The sequence below is a fragment of the Populus trichocarpa genome, chromosome 1 (genome assembly GCF_000002775.5).
Source record: "Populus trichocarpa isolate Nisqually-1 chromosome 1, P.trichocarpa_v4.1, whole genome shotgun sequence".
Classification (NCBI taxonomy): Eukaryota; Viridiplantae; Streptophyta; class Magnoliopsida; order Malpighiales; family Salicaceae; genus Populus; species Populus trichocarpa.
The window spans coordinates 33,330,479-33,345,892 of record NC_037285.2 but is presented as its reverse complement, the minus strand read 5'-3'; the positions used below and the strand labels follow the sequence as shown (position 1 = coordinate 33,345,892).

Sequence of the window (15,414 nt, the reverse complement as noted above, 5' to 3'; positions counted from 1 at the left end):
ATAATCTTTTTACATTTTCAAGGCCTGATAATCTAGAGAGAGTGACAGATGCAATGGAAACAAGGGTGACAAGAGATATGTATAATTCGCTTACAAGGAAATTCTCACGAGAGGAGGTCCTTGCAGTAGCTCTTCACCAAAGCATCTGGTACTGAAGGTCATTTAGCTCTTAAACTAGACATGAGCAAAGCATATGATAGAGTAAAATGGTCCTTTTTAGAAGCTGCAATGTTGAAGGTGGCTTTTCATAATGATTGGGTATCTTTGATTATGAATTGTGTAACTACTGTATCCTATGTTGTTCTGCTTAACGAGTCTCTAGGGAAAACTTTTTCACTATCGAGGGGACTGAGGCAGGGGGATCCACTCTCTCAATATCTTCCTCCTCCTTTGTGTAGAAGGTTTTTCGGCACTACTCAGAAAGGCAGAACATGAAGGGAGATTGCATGGAGTTGTCACATGCAGACAAGCATCGACAGTTCCTTTTTTGGAGAATGATAGTCTTCTTTTTGCAAGAGACATGGTTCAAGAAACTGATACGATCGGTCAAACTTTGTAGTGTCATAAAGAGGTTCCAGGCCAGAGGATTAATTTTGATAAGTCAGCTCTCTTACATAGCCGAAATGTGCCACAATCTCAATGAACTTTAATCCAAGGGAGGATGCAAGTAAAGGCAGTTATGAGTAATGAAAATACTTGGTCCTATCGATTATAATAGGAAAGTCAAAGAAACGTGTGTTTTCGACGCTTTGTGATCGAGTTCTGAGGAAGTTGAAGGGGTGGAAAGAGAAGCTTCACCGGTGGCAGGAAAAAAAGTTTCAATCAAAGCTGTTGCGCAATTCAATGTCGACCCTATTTTATGAGTTGCTCTTTTGCTTCCCATGGGCCTATGTCAGGATTTGAAGTGGTTATTGCTAGGTTCTGGTGGGGACAAAAAATAAAGAGGAGAGTTCACTTGTGGAATGGAATAGTTTATGTTTGCATAAGAGTGTATTTGATATTGTGGTAGTTTTTATAATTATGATTTGAAAAAATTTATTTTATAAAAAATATTTTTGATTGAGGTTGGTTTGATATTTATATATATTTTGTTAAAACTATGGTTCAAATTGAAGTTGAACAAAAAGTAATTTCATGTGTTTGATTAAAAATACTTTTTAAATTGAGGTTATAACTAAAAAAGATATATATTAATATTGATGGTTTTTAATTTAAATATTGTAGATTTAACTACTGCTATTACATCAAGAAATAAATAATACTTTATATAAAATATTTTTTATTGTTCCATTTAACCATCTACAATTCCATCACGTACGAAATTCATCCGACAAGGACTACAATTTTCTTGGTTTTTTGAGCGTGCAACAAAATCAGGTAAAATATCATCAGTAACAAAATTGGAATTACGATTAAATTCTGCAAATGCTACGTCATCATGCAATCTCCTTCTAATTTATATAGTGTCATTAAATAATGTTAAACACTAGTTTTTCTAATAAAGCACAATTAAAAATAAAATAAAATCGAATTTTTTATTGTTCGCATTAACAGTGTAGAGTGAAAATTCACTCTGCACTATTCACTTTTATGTGTAGAGTGAATTATGAACAGTGCAAAGTTGTTCATAATTCACTCTGCAGTTCATAATTCACTCTGCACTGTTCACTTCTCAAAAGTTCATTTTATAATTCACTCTGCACTGTTCACTTCACAAGAATAAACAGTGCAGAGTGAAATAAAAATCAAGAAGTAGCTTAGAGCTGCTTTCGATTCACTTGCGTTTTAAACGTAAAGAATACCAGGTCCCACAAACAGTAAACCATATTTTATACTTTACAAAACACTAACTTTTCTGTGATTTGCTTCAATCGCATAAGCAACCACAAAAACAAACACACTAAAACAAAGGGAGGATTAGGATTTAGGATTTAGAGATTTTCATTCTTCCAACTTAGCTATGCTGGCAAAGCAAGGGAGGTGATTACTTCAAGGTCCCAATCTTCTGTTATATAGGATATTGTCTGCAAAATATTTTTCAAATTGCTCATTGGCAGATGCTAAACCTAAAGATCGTATGAGCTATACATGGAGGAGTTTGTTAGAGGGTAAAAGGATACTCGATGCAGGATGCAGATGACGAGCGGGAGATGGGAGTTGTATCAGAATTTGGGGTGATAAATGGTTACAAGAGCAACATGGTTTTCAAGTGTGGTCAGCACCTCAAACTCTTGCAAAGGTTCAGAGTCTGATTCATGTGAATGGTAGCTGGAATGATACTCTTATCGAGCAATTTTTCCTACCTTTTGAGGCAGCCCAGATTAAACAAAAGTCCGATCGGTATAAGAGGCATTGCAGATCGACGGGTATGGATGGCACTCTACTTCTTTCACTGTTAAGAGTGCTTATCAGGTGGCTTTGAATTTACAGCAAGGACATGAACCCGGCACAAGCAATTCTGGTGAGCGAACCAGAAAGATATGGAAGCGTGTGTGGTTACTGTCAATAACTCCAAAAATTAGACCCTTTCTACTTAAATGCTTGCATAATTCGTTGGCTACAAGAGAGAATCTGTTCAGACGCAGTATAGTGGGCTCGCCAGCTTGTTTTCGATGTGGAGCACCAATGGAGTACTCTCTTCACTTTCTCAGAGATTGCACTCTTTCTCGATCAGCCTGGAGTATTCTTCTCCCTTCTCTTTTAGCTGCCTCTACACATAATACTGATGTTATGAAATGGCTTGTTGATTCCATTTTAAGCGAAGATGATAATGTAGCTGAGTTTGGAAATATGATTACGTGGGCCTTGTGGTATTCCAGAAACGCTCGGCTGTTTCAACACCGAGATTGTGATGCAGCGGGTTCTATTCATATTGCTCAATCAACTTTGCAGCACTATAAAAAAGCTACTACTATGGTCTGGTCTTGCAATCAAGAGACGTCAACATGACAACCACCACCGGAAAACTTCATCAAAATCAACACTGACGCTGCCTTACTTGCCTCCTCATGTGGTTTAGGTATAATCATTCGAGACCATAACGGATAGGTTCTACTAAGTGCTTGCAGATCAATTCCTCTACAACAATCAATCCCTATTGGCGAAGCTCAAGAAGCAGGTTTCTCCCATATTAAGCTAGATATGGATTGCGAACCTCCTGAAAAAATGCAACTCTGATGATGATTGCCTCTCAGTTATCTTAGGGACATACTCTATATTGCAAATTCTTTCCATGAATTCCTTGTGGGCATAGTAGAAGAGGGTACAACAGACTAGATCATTCTTTAACTAATTTAGCCAAGTATGAAAGTCTGGCGACTACTAGTATGGAGGATGTACCTCCCTATTTGATAGACCTAGCGGACAGTAATGTACCTGTTTCTACTCTTTGAATGAAATTCAGAAAGTTGTCAACAAAAAGAAAAGGAAATGAGTAGGCGGTTGGGTTATTTAATCCTCATCGTCTCAGGTGTTGTTTCGGTAGCAACAACAATTAGTAACAGAAATCCAAACCAACTCCTCTTTCACTCCTATGATGGAGGACGCAATATATGACACGATACAACGATAAAAGAAGAGAAATATGTTTATATGAGATGATTGGTAAACTAGCATGCATACGGGATATCAACGAAGAGGGGTTTGAAAACTAGTATGCAATCCTATGAGACAATTGGTGTGACATTAAGGAAAGCAATCCTATCTATGAAATGGTAGCTTCATGGAACACAAGATCCATGTATAATGTGTGATGACCACTTAAATGTTGTGAAGCTACCAAACATTACTCAGTTGTGAGACAAAAAAAAATGGTGTTTAAAACGTTTAATCCAGAAAAATGGGAGACATTGATGAGTTCTTGTATTTTTTATTGAACAATTGTTTTTCCAACGTTGTATATTTTTGTATTTGTAAAGACTACATTAAACAGTGAAGATCCTCAAAGCTGCCAAAGAGCCTTTGGAGAATCTGTCCTTTGATCAAAATGTTATACAGATGGTGTTCATCCAAATACATACAGTACAAATTCATTCAGAAATCTGAGTTCCCCAATCAAGGCCTCTTGTTTGACTGTCATGGATGCGTATCAATGCGGAATCAATGAATGTAACATCATGGATTGTGTGATATACCATCTAATCAAGACATGGAATTATGATTATTTATTTATCAATTGGAGGGTACAACAATGATTTGGATCATACCGTGAGGCTCCAGTATGCCATTTTGCTGAGCTTATTTGAGAATCCAGCTTGAGTATCATATCAAAATGCATGTGTAGACTGCAGAAGAATCAAAGTTCAAATGTTGGAACTTCGGAATCAAACCCATGCGTAGACTGGTAAGCTAGCCGAGCCAATAAATTTCTATAAGGATCACTTTCTCTTTTCTCCTGCAAAAAAGCTAGGCATTTCTCCACCTCAGACTTGACTTGCATGTATAACTCGTGCGCATTGTCCTTGTCTCTTAATTCACTCATCCTTCCTGCGGAGCAGAATTTGTGATCGAAGTCAATCTTTTGTATATGAATTATCCAAACTTAAATGACCACTTTACATAATCAGTAATTCAAGCCAATCTACCAGTGCATGATTATATTTAATACAACAGGTTGTCCAAAGATCATACCTTCTGTTTCAATTGGTTTCCCAAAATAGTAATAAAACCTGCCTGGAAATTTTGGCAAGACTACCGGAGAATGAATATCTTGGTTCACCTCAGAATTCAATCCAGTCCTATAATAAAAAAGAGGTACGATAGTTTTTACTGAGAATAAGGAAAGTTAAAGGAAATAAATTTGGAAATACAAATAAATTAAAGTAACATAAATTGTGATTTAATAAAAGTCAAGCAAAGATAACGTACCTCACTGTGTCAGCCTCCTCCGACAGTGATTTAATAAAATCCTTAAGGAAAGGAATCTTCATTTGATCATCATAATCAAAAACTATCTGAGACAATAGACTCACAGTCATTCACCAGCATCAAGTCAAACCACTGTAACAGAAAGAGACTTTGACAAAAGTGGATCATATACAGCGTCTTTAAATGGTGTAGATGTCATGTTTGAGATCATAAGTCACAATTCATCCACGTTATTCATGTAAACACACAGACTGATGTTTATATCACTACCAACAACACTTTTCAGCCACACTGGCTGTGAGTCACAAAGCTATTGCTTCCTTCGTGATCATGCTTGTGGATCTTTATCATTATTAAATGCTTTGCACATGCTTAACGACATTTGCATGGTTACTATATCTATTCCCCCAAAATCTCATGTTTTGAACAAGTTTTGAGAGTGAGAAAATAACAAACCAGTGAACGTTCTACACAAAAATAAACTGAGGGAAAAACAATAAGAAAAAAAATGAATCACTCCAGACTTACTTCACCAAAATCATCTTCTCCAGCAACACCAAATGGTACAATTTTTGCTCCAAACCTTGCTGCCATTCTAACAAACTCAGATTGCTCTGGCCAGATTAACTTGTATTGTTCACCCTGAAAGGTACACATGAAGAGTTGAGTTCTGCAAAGCTATTTAAACACTTTGTATCTTCATGGCCACATAATATATAGAAATGAAGCCAAAGAAACTGAGTTTCCATCACGCTGTATAAATTAAAGCTAATTCCATGCGCCCTCCTCCATATTGAATTTCTAAAACAGTGGAAGGTAGTTCTCTTTGGTAACATATATCATGTTGGTGATATGACTTGAATTAATTGGTTATGTGCATGATTATTGATCAGCCTACACCAACCACACTAGTCCCTTGCTTAACTGGCTTTTCACATATAGTATCATACCTTGTTAAGAAAGGAAAGCTCTTTCTGTTTTCTTTTTTCCCCTCTATGACTGGACTTACTAGCTGACCTATGTCATAGTTTTCCTAATATTTTATACTATTGCGAAGAGGCAATTCTTGATATTCCCTCACCATCTGAATCTTCCGCAATGTTTTGTTTAATTTATTTGTTGGGGTTTGTATCATTGCCCCATATGTTCGACATTTACTCATATCAAGGAATTGAGCCACCTGCCACTTTATTTCAGACAATTCCCCCCTACAAAGCAAGTGGCATCCTTGCAACAATTAAAATCAAGATTCAATTTTCTTTATTTTGAACAGTATCGAGATTCAAATTTTTGACCAGTCTGAACGTTGAATTTACTACCAAATACGAAATGTTTATTATGGTAAAACATAACCATTCAAAGCATTACCTTTCGATGACAGGCCTCACGCAGGCCTCCTGGGTACAGTAGCACATGGGCCTTCGAAGATAGAAGTTTGTACAAATTGGTTCCAGAAACAGGAACTGCACCCATTGTTCTGTATGTGTCAAAACTTGATAATTCAGGTAAATAACCTTCTTTCTTTCTCGTAAACATCATTGGATGTGCCATCCCTCTCATAAGAATGTTTCTTTCCAACAAAAGGTTCATGACCATTGGCACCAATTCATATCCCAATAACATGTGATAACCAATGAACAAGACTGGTCCCTCCGAAGGAATTCCTGCAAGGCCCTTCACAATCTTCCCGTCTTCTAAAGTTGACAGCATTACAGGGCTGGTAGCACGCATAAACAACCTGAAACATGATAGTTATGAGAATATTATTCATAATAAATATGATTCTACTACAACTCAATTAATCTTAAGAATACGTTTGAGCTTTAGCCGCAGCTGCTAACCACTGACTGGTTATAGGTATTTTTAAGATAGTAAATAAGGCTACCTGTTTGATTCACATATATTTTTGATTTCAGAGGGGGTTGGAGGTATATAATCAAAAACGTAGTCATGGCATTTCCCACGGCGATAGAAACTAGCACCTTTGATGACAGTCACCAAATCAACTCCATCTTCCTGCACAATGGGGCTTAACTATAACATATATCAAAAGAAAACTTGCTATATAACAATTGAAACATAATATCTTTTTGATGTATATACAAAATATAGACAAGAAGAGAGTTTACTGTACCAAGAAGAGGTAATGACCGTTGTCATTAAACCTACGAATTTCACATTTTGGAAGTGCACGGCGAAGTCTTTTGCCTTCATCTTCACTTGGTAGTAACTGATCCCTACCACTAAAAACAACACAGCCAACTAAACCTCATCATTCTGGAAAAATCAAATTGAAAGCAGAAAACATTCTAACATCAAGCAGGAAAAATAATGTTGGCATTCCTTCAATAAAGATAACTCGTAAAAGTTCAAACCATGATAAGACAGTGCATGTAGATTTTTCATCAATTAAAGTTCAAGTGGATAATTCAGATCATAAAGCCAACTTCCTAGTCATATTGTCTTTTTATGCTTAAAGCTTTGAGATAAGAACTGTTTTTAGCATTGGGGAAGAAGAGAGAACTTCAATTAGTGAAATTGGAAACCTTTTTATTTAAAACTAGCTATCCATTAGGGGTTCATATTGTAGATCTAGAACAAGCTCCTATTTCTTTTCTTCTTTTTTGGGAGGAGGTGGAAGGGAAAGAATTCTTGTGCTTTTATTGTTGTTAAGCTATTGGGTGAAGTGACAGAAAAAATAAAAATAGTTCCATGATATCTATATCTACTCAAATGCTGACATGGGATAGATTATGCAAAGAGTAGGACCTGGTGAGAAGCAGTGTTTGAGCTTTCACAGCATGGAGGCGTGAATTGGCAAATGCTGAAGCTGATTTAAGCATCTTTAGCTTCCACAGAAGTGTTTCTTCGGGTAAGATATTAGCTAGAACCTGTGACATAAATTATCAATTTCTTTAGCTTCCACAGAAGTGTTTCTTCAGGTAAGATATTAGCTAGAACCTGTGACATAAATTATCAATTTCTTTTTTACGAGTTTTAAAAAAAACATGGCCTAGTATCAGCATCAAAACAAGGAGGTACAGGGCATCACTATCATCTCCACATAAACTTCAACAGACCACAAATTCCAACAGATGTCCAACATGATTATTTTTTCTGAGGTCTGGAGATGCATGGATCATAATAATGATAGATCTGTCATCATAAGAGAAGCTAAAGACAAGAGTTCTTGATATGTTGAAAAAAGTGTCTTTGACATCTTATGGATATGCATACTAGATTTCAGGAGTTAAATATGAATATAGTTATTTTAAATAACCTAACGTGGAATCTTAGTATCTTACATAGACATATGATGACATTGCAGCAACATCTTTCAATAATCCTTCGGCTGTTTGTTGTAAAGGAAGTCCCTTCATTACCTTGTCCATTGCCATCCTCAAAGGATCACCTAAACGCATGGAAAGGCCATAGCTGGTATCCGTTGGGGATAAAAATGTGTGTAATACTTAATTTGAAATGTTTTAGCATGCAAAATTCAAATATACCAGGGAACTGACCAGAAAAATAAATAGCAACGGAAAGGGATAAATTTACCATAATCCGTTCCTTGCAGCAATTTCAGTTTGAAGACTATGGCATCTTACTCGATTTCATTCTGACTTTTCAAATGCATACTATTTATTTTAAAAGGAGAAAAACGCCATTGGGCATCGACTTTGATTGATACCTTATAGTGTCATGAAAATCAACAACACAATGAACAGACCTCTCGTGCAAATTTCAAATAGGCATAGCATTGATCTCAAATCAAATGTTCAAGATCCGAAACCAAACCTATCATGATTCACTTGTGGAATCATATTGTGACAGTGATAAAAACCAGTGTAAAACGACAATAACATGCAATTACTTAACTATTTACACCCTCAATCTCTACCAAAGAGAATAACAAATGAAAAGAAAAAAATGGCCATGCAGAAATCAAATGGTTCATTATGCTTCTGGCAACATACCCAAACAACTAAGATCTGAAAGACTATCGTAAGTAAAGGATTAGGAAATAATCTTCTATCCGTAGAGTTGGAGATATTCACCAGGCAATTAACCGAAACTTCTTACAATATGCAGACTATAACATGGCTTTTACGCTCATTTATCACAGTCCAACTTTTTTATCACAATCTGACATAAAGAATTTTTAACTTCATTTTCTTATCAAATGTTTACAAACGAGTCAACATCATCCCCCTTTTAGAAGCAAGCTTGGCAGTGCCCAAGCATCGATGTAACCTAAGTTATTTGTTATAAGAAAAAATTCACGTAGTAGCAAATACTGTGGCTCTAGTAGACAATAAAGATGAACCTGTCATGGAGCTCAGCATATAAGAAAGGATAAGCTGGTACTGAACGGGTATGATTCCCAATAGATGTATGAGAGGTTGCAACTGTGACTTCTCAAAAGAAGTTCCTGCAATAAAATCTTGAACAAATTAGTGCAGAGACCTTCCAAAAGCACATTTATGTGGTTGTGAAAGTATATCTACGCATTTCATGAAATTCTAACAGAGGCTTGTGCAATAAATCCATCTCTTTGGTTCTCAAGTGTTAAACCAGCCTCTTGCATCAATTCATTTTTCAAAAAATTAGTGCTGCCGTTCCAAACGTTTGGATAGTCAAATGGACCATTGAAAAATCAGTATGATAAATACACATGTTTTTCATTTAAGTACTTGTATGGATTCTTGCTTTTAACTGAAAAATCTACTATAACATCCAAACACTCATAAGTAAGGACAATATCTGTCAAACTTTGTGTTTAGTTTTCAATGCGAAGCGTACCTGGATTGGCCAAAATAAGTGAAAGATCAATATCAGGGTTACGAACTGCAACGGCTAATGCAAGGCATGCTCCAAGAGATTCTCCAACAAGATATATGGGTCTATTGGGTGAATGACAGTTCTCTGATCTAACTGTTTGTTCTACCAACTTCACTAGGTCTGAACCAATAAGATTAAAAAAAAAAATACAAAGGCAAGGGTGTAATTATACTTGCTGTTGATTACATAAAATGAGCTAACTAGTGATAGAATGAGATAGAAAATGACCAATAAATGATGTTCTATCCTTAACTGGAATATGCAAGCACCATATGTCGAAAATCCTATTTTCAAAGGAAAAAAACATATTAGGTAGCAAGATTCTCATTGCTAAAATTATGGTACACTTGATCAGAATACTTACTCTCCCAGAGATTGATGATGCATAATAAGTCCTAGCCCAACACCATCTATCCCTGCAAAATTCAGATTTTTTCTAGATTAATATTGCAATAACCACGAAATTTTTTTTTAAAACTTGAAGTGACTACTGCAATTTATTCCCCTTCTGAAACAACAAACACAGCAAGAATTGAATCAGAAAATTAAGCTCAAGAAATTTTGCAAACTTCGTTTTTAGAGAAAGCGACAATCTACTTCTACATAATTGCCATTAGCAGAGAAAGTGCATCTGTACATGCCCCTTTGGAAGCCACATTTGTCCACATTGCAAAGGTTGCATACAAGTCAATGAACTCCTAAACGTAGCAAACAGGACAAACTTGTATGCTGATCATTCCACACTAAGAAAGACATCTTATCTTTCACTGGTTCACCTCCAATAAATACCATCTTCATAGAATGACAGGTTTTGCAAAATAACCACGGATATGCTAGTGAGAGGGCTAAATTTAAAAAAAAAAAATCAAAATTTTGAAGATTTAGTTGGAGAAAAAGGTTAACTTCGTGAATGCTAGTAAAATATAATCCACAAGTATAGTTTTAATTCCTTTGGAAGTGGATGTTATGAAGCCATCATAGATTCCTGGTAACATCTTTTTTTGCATTAATCATCCAAATTCAAACCTCACCATCCCCTCTTCATGCTACGTATCCCATGTATTCCTTACTGGGGTTTTTCTCTGGCACATATGTCATCGAAAAACACATTTACTACGTCCTTTTTTTTGTGTGTGTGTATTTTGTATAGTAGTGTAGAGTATCTTGTTAAAAGTGCATTCACTTAAAAAAAAATTTCAAAATAATTTTTTTTTAGATTAACACATCAAAATCATCAAAAACACTAAAAAATAATCAATTTGATATTTTCTATAAATGAAATGTACCCAAAAATAGAAGTTACTTCACTCTCAAACACTCACTAAAATCAAGCATTATAAAGGTTTTGCCGTAAGTTCATGTAATTTCAAAAAAAGAACTATAAGGAGAAAAGTCTCCATTATCTTCATCGCTTTTATATAACCAAACAAACTCAAATTAGGGATATTCGTGGATATAATGAATTGGGTTTTACTCCATAATTATATTCAATCCAATTTCTGATATTTTACAAAATATAAACCTAACTCATTTAATTTTTTTGAACCCGAGCAAGTTAGGCTAAAATTTGTATAGGTATTGCAAATATCCGTGGGTTGGGTATATTAATTCTTTTATTCTTTAAGGATCCTAAAAAATTATCGGGTTGTAACTGATGAAACTAGAAAAGACCTCTAAAATACATATATTATGGACAACATCAAAACTATAACAATTTTCACGTAAAAACAAAACAAGAATCACAGTCAAACATTTTATCAAACAATTAGAGAGCAATATGATATAAAAAAAAACTATTAAGAATAGACTATAAAGTACTTTTAAATTTGTGATTTAACTAAGAAAATAAAAGTTTAATCAAGATTCTTGAAATTTTCATTTTTTATCTCATGGTCTCTTGGTTACCGAAAAAAAATACTAGAATTATAAAATGCATTGTCACTATTTTAGATCAAATTTTAAAAGGAGCAACTATATTTTATGTAAAAGTGGGAAACATAGAGAAGAAAAAAAATAAGAAAATAAGAGACGGTTGTTACAACGAAGACTAGAGAGGAAAAAATGAAGAGAGAAAGGGAAAATTATTATTTATATCAACAACTTGAATTACTTGGGTTACTTACATTGGGTTATATAGGTTAGGTTGGGTCGGGTTGAATGAGTTTTAAAAATCTCAACCTGCATCGGACCCATTATATCTATTTATTAGGTTTTTTTTTCTATTATCATCTATAATATCTATAATATTTGACTTTAATCGGGTCAGATAATGTAAAAAATATAAATAAACTGGTTTTTTTTAACACACCTAACTTAATATTGCCAGTTAATTAAGAGAAAATAAATATTCGTCCGATAGATACAAACCAAGGTTGTCAAAAACGCTTTTTTTGACACGACACGAAATATACAATATAAACTCGGATCGTAAAATCGTAAAATCATAAGAAAAATATTTTAACTAATTATATATTGACAATTTCAGTCAAGTAGTAAATAATAATATAACACAATTAAAATAAAAGTGAATAAACAATACAAATGTCCAAACACCTTAAAATACATAATTCAAATAAAAATTCATACATGGTTTAAATAACTTAAAAATACGAAAAGAAAAAAAATAAGATTGAACAACTATGTTTTATTAATAGAGTTTCAGAATATTTTCTAGAGAACAGGTCTTGAAACACATTGCAGGCAACTAGTAAGATGATACAACATTCTAAGGTATATCACCAACTTCAAAAAAAAATTAACAGAGACCAATACAGTGAACCCGTGACAACGAGAACAAAAACGTATAAAATAACATCAATTTAATCTCATGCCACCTCACCTTCCACCTTTTTTATGTTAGTAACAAGTTCTAAAAATAATGTTCAAATATCCCACCAAGCAAGCCATGTATTTCAAGTTCTCTTTGAGTCTTTGTCGTCTCTCTTTGTAGTTAACAAATGGTTAGTCTAAAACACAGTATTTCTCTCTATATAAGTATTCCTATCTTTTATTTTACTCCTTTGATTCCTCACAATCTACCTCTGTTTTCCCGTGGTTTCGATCCTCCGATCATTCCTTCCCGACCTAAAATATAGTATAAGGCTTTCTCATACCCAAGATCCTCTAATGTTGGTGTTAGTCTGCTAAAATTGAAAATTTGAGATTTGGGCAACGGGTAAAGAGGAGACTGGGGAGTGGAGACTATATAGTGGAGTGTCAGGGGACTCGGACAGGGAGACAGTAAATTTTTTAACTTTTGCGGGTTAAAACTCGAAATCGGTCAAACTCGGTCAAAATCGATCAAACTCGTAAAATCGGTCCGATTTTACCGATTTTAACCGAGTTTGACCGATTTCGACCGAGTTTGACCCGATTTGACACGTTATATACATGTTGACTCGTAAAATCGTAAGATTTTAAGAGTCAACTCGCAATTTTAACAACCTTGATACAAACTAAATCGTAAGATTTTAAGAGTCAACTCGCAATTTTAACAACCTTGATACAAACTATATTTTTTGTAATAATAATTCTGACCAAAAATTAGTTTTTTTTAAAAAAAAAAACATTTTTACATAAATTAAATAGATTTCGAAGTAATAACATATAAGAACGCATTGTCATTAATAAAATTCTCCCGTGGAACCTATTATAAAATGTAGTTTAACCTATTAATGTGTGATTGATTAATTCTCAAATAATATATATTATTTATTAATGTGTGATTAACCGTTAATTTTGTGTGATTAGGACCGCAAATAGGAAAAGGTGGGGGTCTGTATCAGACCAAACATAAAAATAAAGAGAGAGTTATTATTACATCCTTTATATCTCTCACAACCAATCAAATCTCGTAAAAGCCAAGCTCGAAAAGATAAGTGAATCTACTAAAAGCTTAATTTTTTTAAATTAACAAAAAAATTAAAGAGAGAGAGAGACTGACGGACTGACCAGGCAAATAGAGGAGGAGAGGAGAATCGTCCAGGCGGGAACCACAGTCTAACGGAGAGAACCACCGAGGCGGACCACCACCACCACCACCTTCTGATCTGATCAAATCCTTTGACTCCTCAAAGTAATCTTTAAGGCTCTTTCTACTCCTATCTTCATCACTTTCATTTCTCTCTAACCCCAGCTCGTAAGGATTTTTTTGTTTCTCTTTTGTTACTCCCTCCCTCGCTTCTTCTTTGTGTTTCTCCTTGAAAATCCCGTTCTCTCCAAAACTAGTCGTTCTTTTTGTTTCACTTTTTCTAACTGTCTTCGTGAATTGACTCTCGCTGGAAACAGCAAATTGCCTTAGACTCGGATTCGGTCTCAAATTACCGGATGATGGTGACGGTGTTACTTGGCAGGAGCGAACCACCGTGGAAAAGGCAACACAACCACCGGTGGCCGCCATGAAGTTTTTGAGAGAATATGTGAAGGATGTTTTGTACTTTACTGATTATGACTTAATTTGTCCAAAAGAAAAAATGATTTGCTAATATATATAAATATAAGCACCTGAAATTATAATAATGCTATTAGATCTTTGGATTATTAAAAAAAGGCAAATAAGAGAATAAATAAATAAATATAAACGATTAAACCAAGGAGGAGGGGTTTTTGGAGTTTGAAAGAGGGCATAACAAGCTCGCAATCATGAGAGTGTGATGGTTAAAAAAAATCATTAGGAACAAGAAGGTTATAGCTTAATTTGAAGTCCTATTTTTTTAGTTTTTAAAGAAACATGATTAAAGCTTAAAAGTTTTTAGTTTTTGGTTGTGGAAAAAAAAAGACAATAAAATAAATATTAAAACTTGTTTAATTAAAAAATAAATAAATTTGTTTTTAGAATAGCTATAGAGCAAATAAAGAACTAGATAATTCCACTTAAAAAGCATTATAATTTTCACTTAAAAATATTAAAAGTAATTATTTTTTGAAGTAAAAGACAACTTATTTCAATTAAATCTTAATAAAATTATATAATGTTTATATTTATTAAAAAAAAAGACTGATGCTTTTTTATTTTTTATACTTATATTGTAAAAAAAAATCATTTTAATATTGAAAGGATTATTTTTTAAAATTAATTTATATTAATCTCTTGAAAATATTAAATTTAATCTATATAATGATGATTTACCTCAAACAAAATATAAATAAATTAGAGGTTAAACAAATTATAAAAAAAAATTCCAATAACACACTCCCTAAGCTTAGATTTAATTAGATTTAAATGTTAGGAACTCCTTAGCAGTAACCAATAAAATTACGATATAATATTGAAATTTTAAGTTATTAGTGGAATTTTAACACCAATTTTATATTAAACCATCAACAAACTGTTATTTTCTTTAATCAGATTGGTTCTGATAATTGCCTCTTTTTTTTTTTATAATGTGGTTGGAAAGACTTTCTTAAAATATTTTTTATCAAAGAGCATTTTCAATTATTTTACTAAATAATAACTTGATGTGTTTGGGTTCATTGGCAGATGGATTTCTGTTATATTTTATGTCTAAGATTAAGATTTTATTTGGGAACATTGTTGAAATCGCGTTCTCTTATATTTAAAAAAAAAATACTAATTTTTTTTAATGTTTTTAGATCATTTTTATGTGCTGGTCACAAAAAAAAATTTAAAAATAAAAAAAATATTATTTTAATACATTTCTAAACGAAAAGCAATTCGAACCATAATTTTTACTAAGGCAAGTTATT

General features: G+C 33.7%; 1 protein-coding gene across 2 annotated transcripts in view; it reads right to left on the bottom strand.

The window, feature by feature from the left end:
• Positions 1–3,923: 3,923 nt before the first annotated feature.
• LOC7495816 (phytyl ester synthase 2, chloroplastic) overlaps positions 3,924–15,414 on the bottom strand; it is a 49,784-nt gene continuing 38,293 nt past the window's right edge. The window contains exons 1-14 of one of the 2 annotated variants that reach the window (XM_052450089.1): positions 13,660–14,383; positions 10,073–10,124; positions 9,937–9,992; positions 9,670–9,828; positions 9,194–9,298; positions 8,172–8,278; positions 7,636–7,757; positions 7,001–7,109; positions 6,752–6,882; positions 6,235–6,604; positions 5,395–5,508; positions 4,867–4,952; positions 4,630–4,736; positions 3,924–4,485 (exon numbers count right to left, since the gene is read on the bottom strand). In XM_052450089.1, the coding sequence (XP_052306049.1) occupies positions 4,295–4,485; positions 4,630–4,736; positions 4,867–4,952; positions 5,395–5,508; positions 6,235–6,604; positions 6,752–6,882; positions 7,001–7,109; positions 7,636–7,757; positions 8,172–8,278; positions 9,194–9,298; positions 9,670–9,828; positions 9,937–9,992; positions 10,073–10,124; positions 13,660–14,107 (2,157 nt within the window). In that variant the 5' untranslated portion in view covers positions 14,108–14,383 and the 3' untranslated portion in view covers positions 3,924–4,294. Of the gene's footprint in view, positions 4,486–4,629; positions 4,737–4,866; positions 4,953–5,394; positions 5,509–6,234; positions 6,605–6,751; positions 6,883–7,000; positions 7,110–7,635; positions 7,758–8,171; positions 8,279–9,193; positions 9,299–9,669; positions 9,829–9,936; positions 9,993–10,072; positions 10,125–13,659; positions 14,384–15,414 lie in introns of those variants that run through there. The other variant, XM_052450090.1, reaches the window with a different exon arrangement.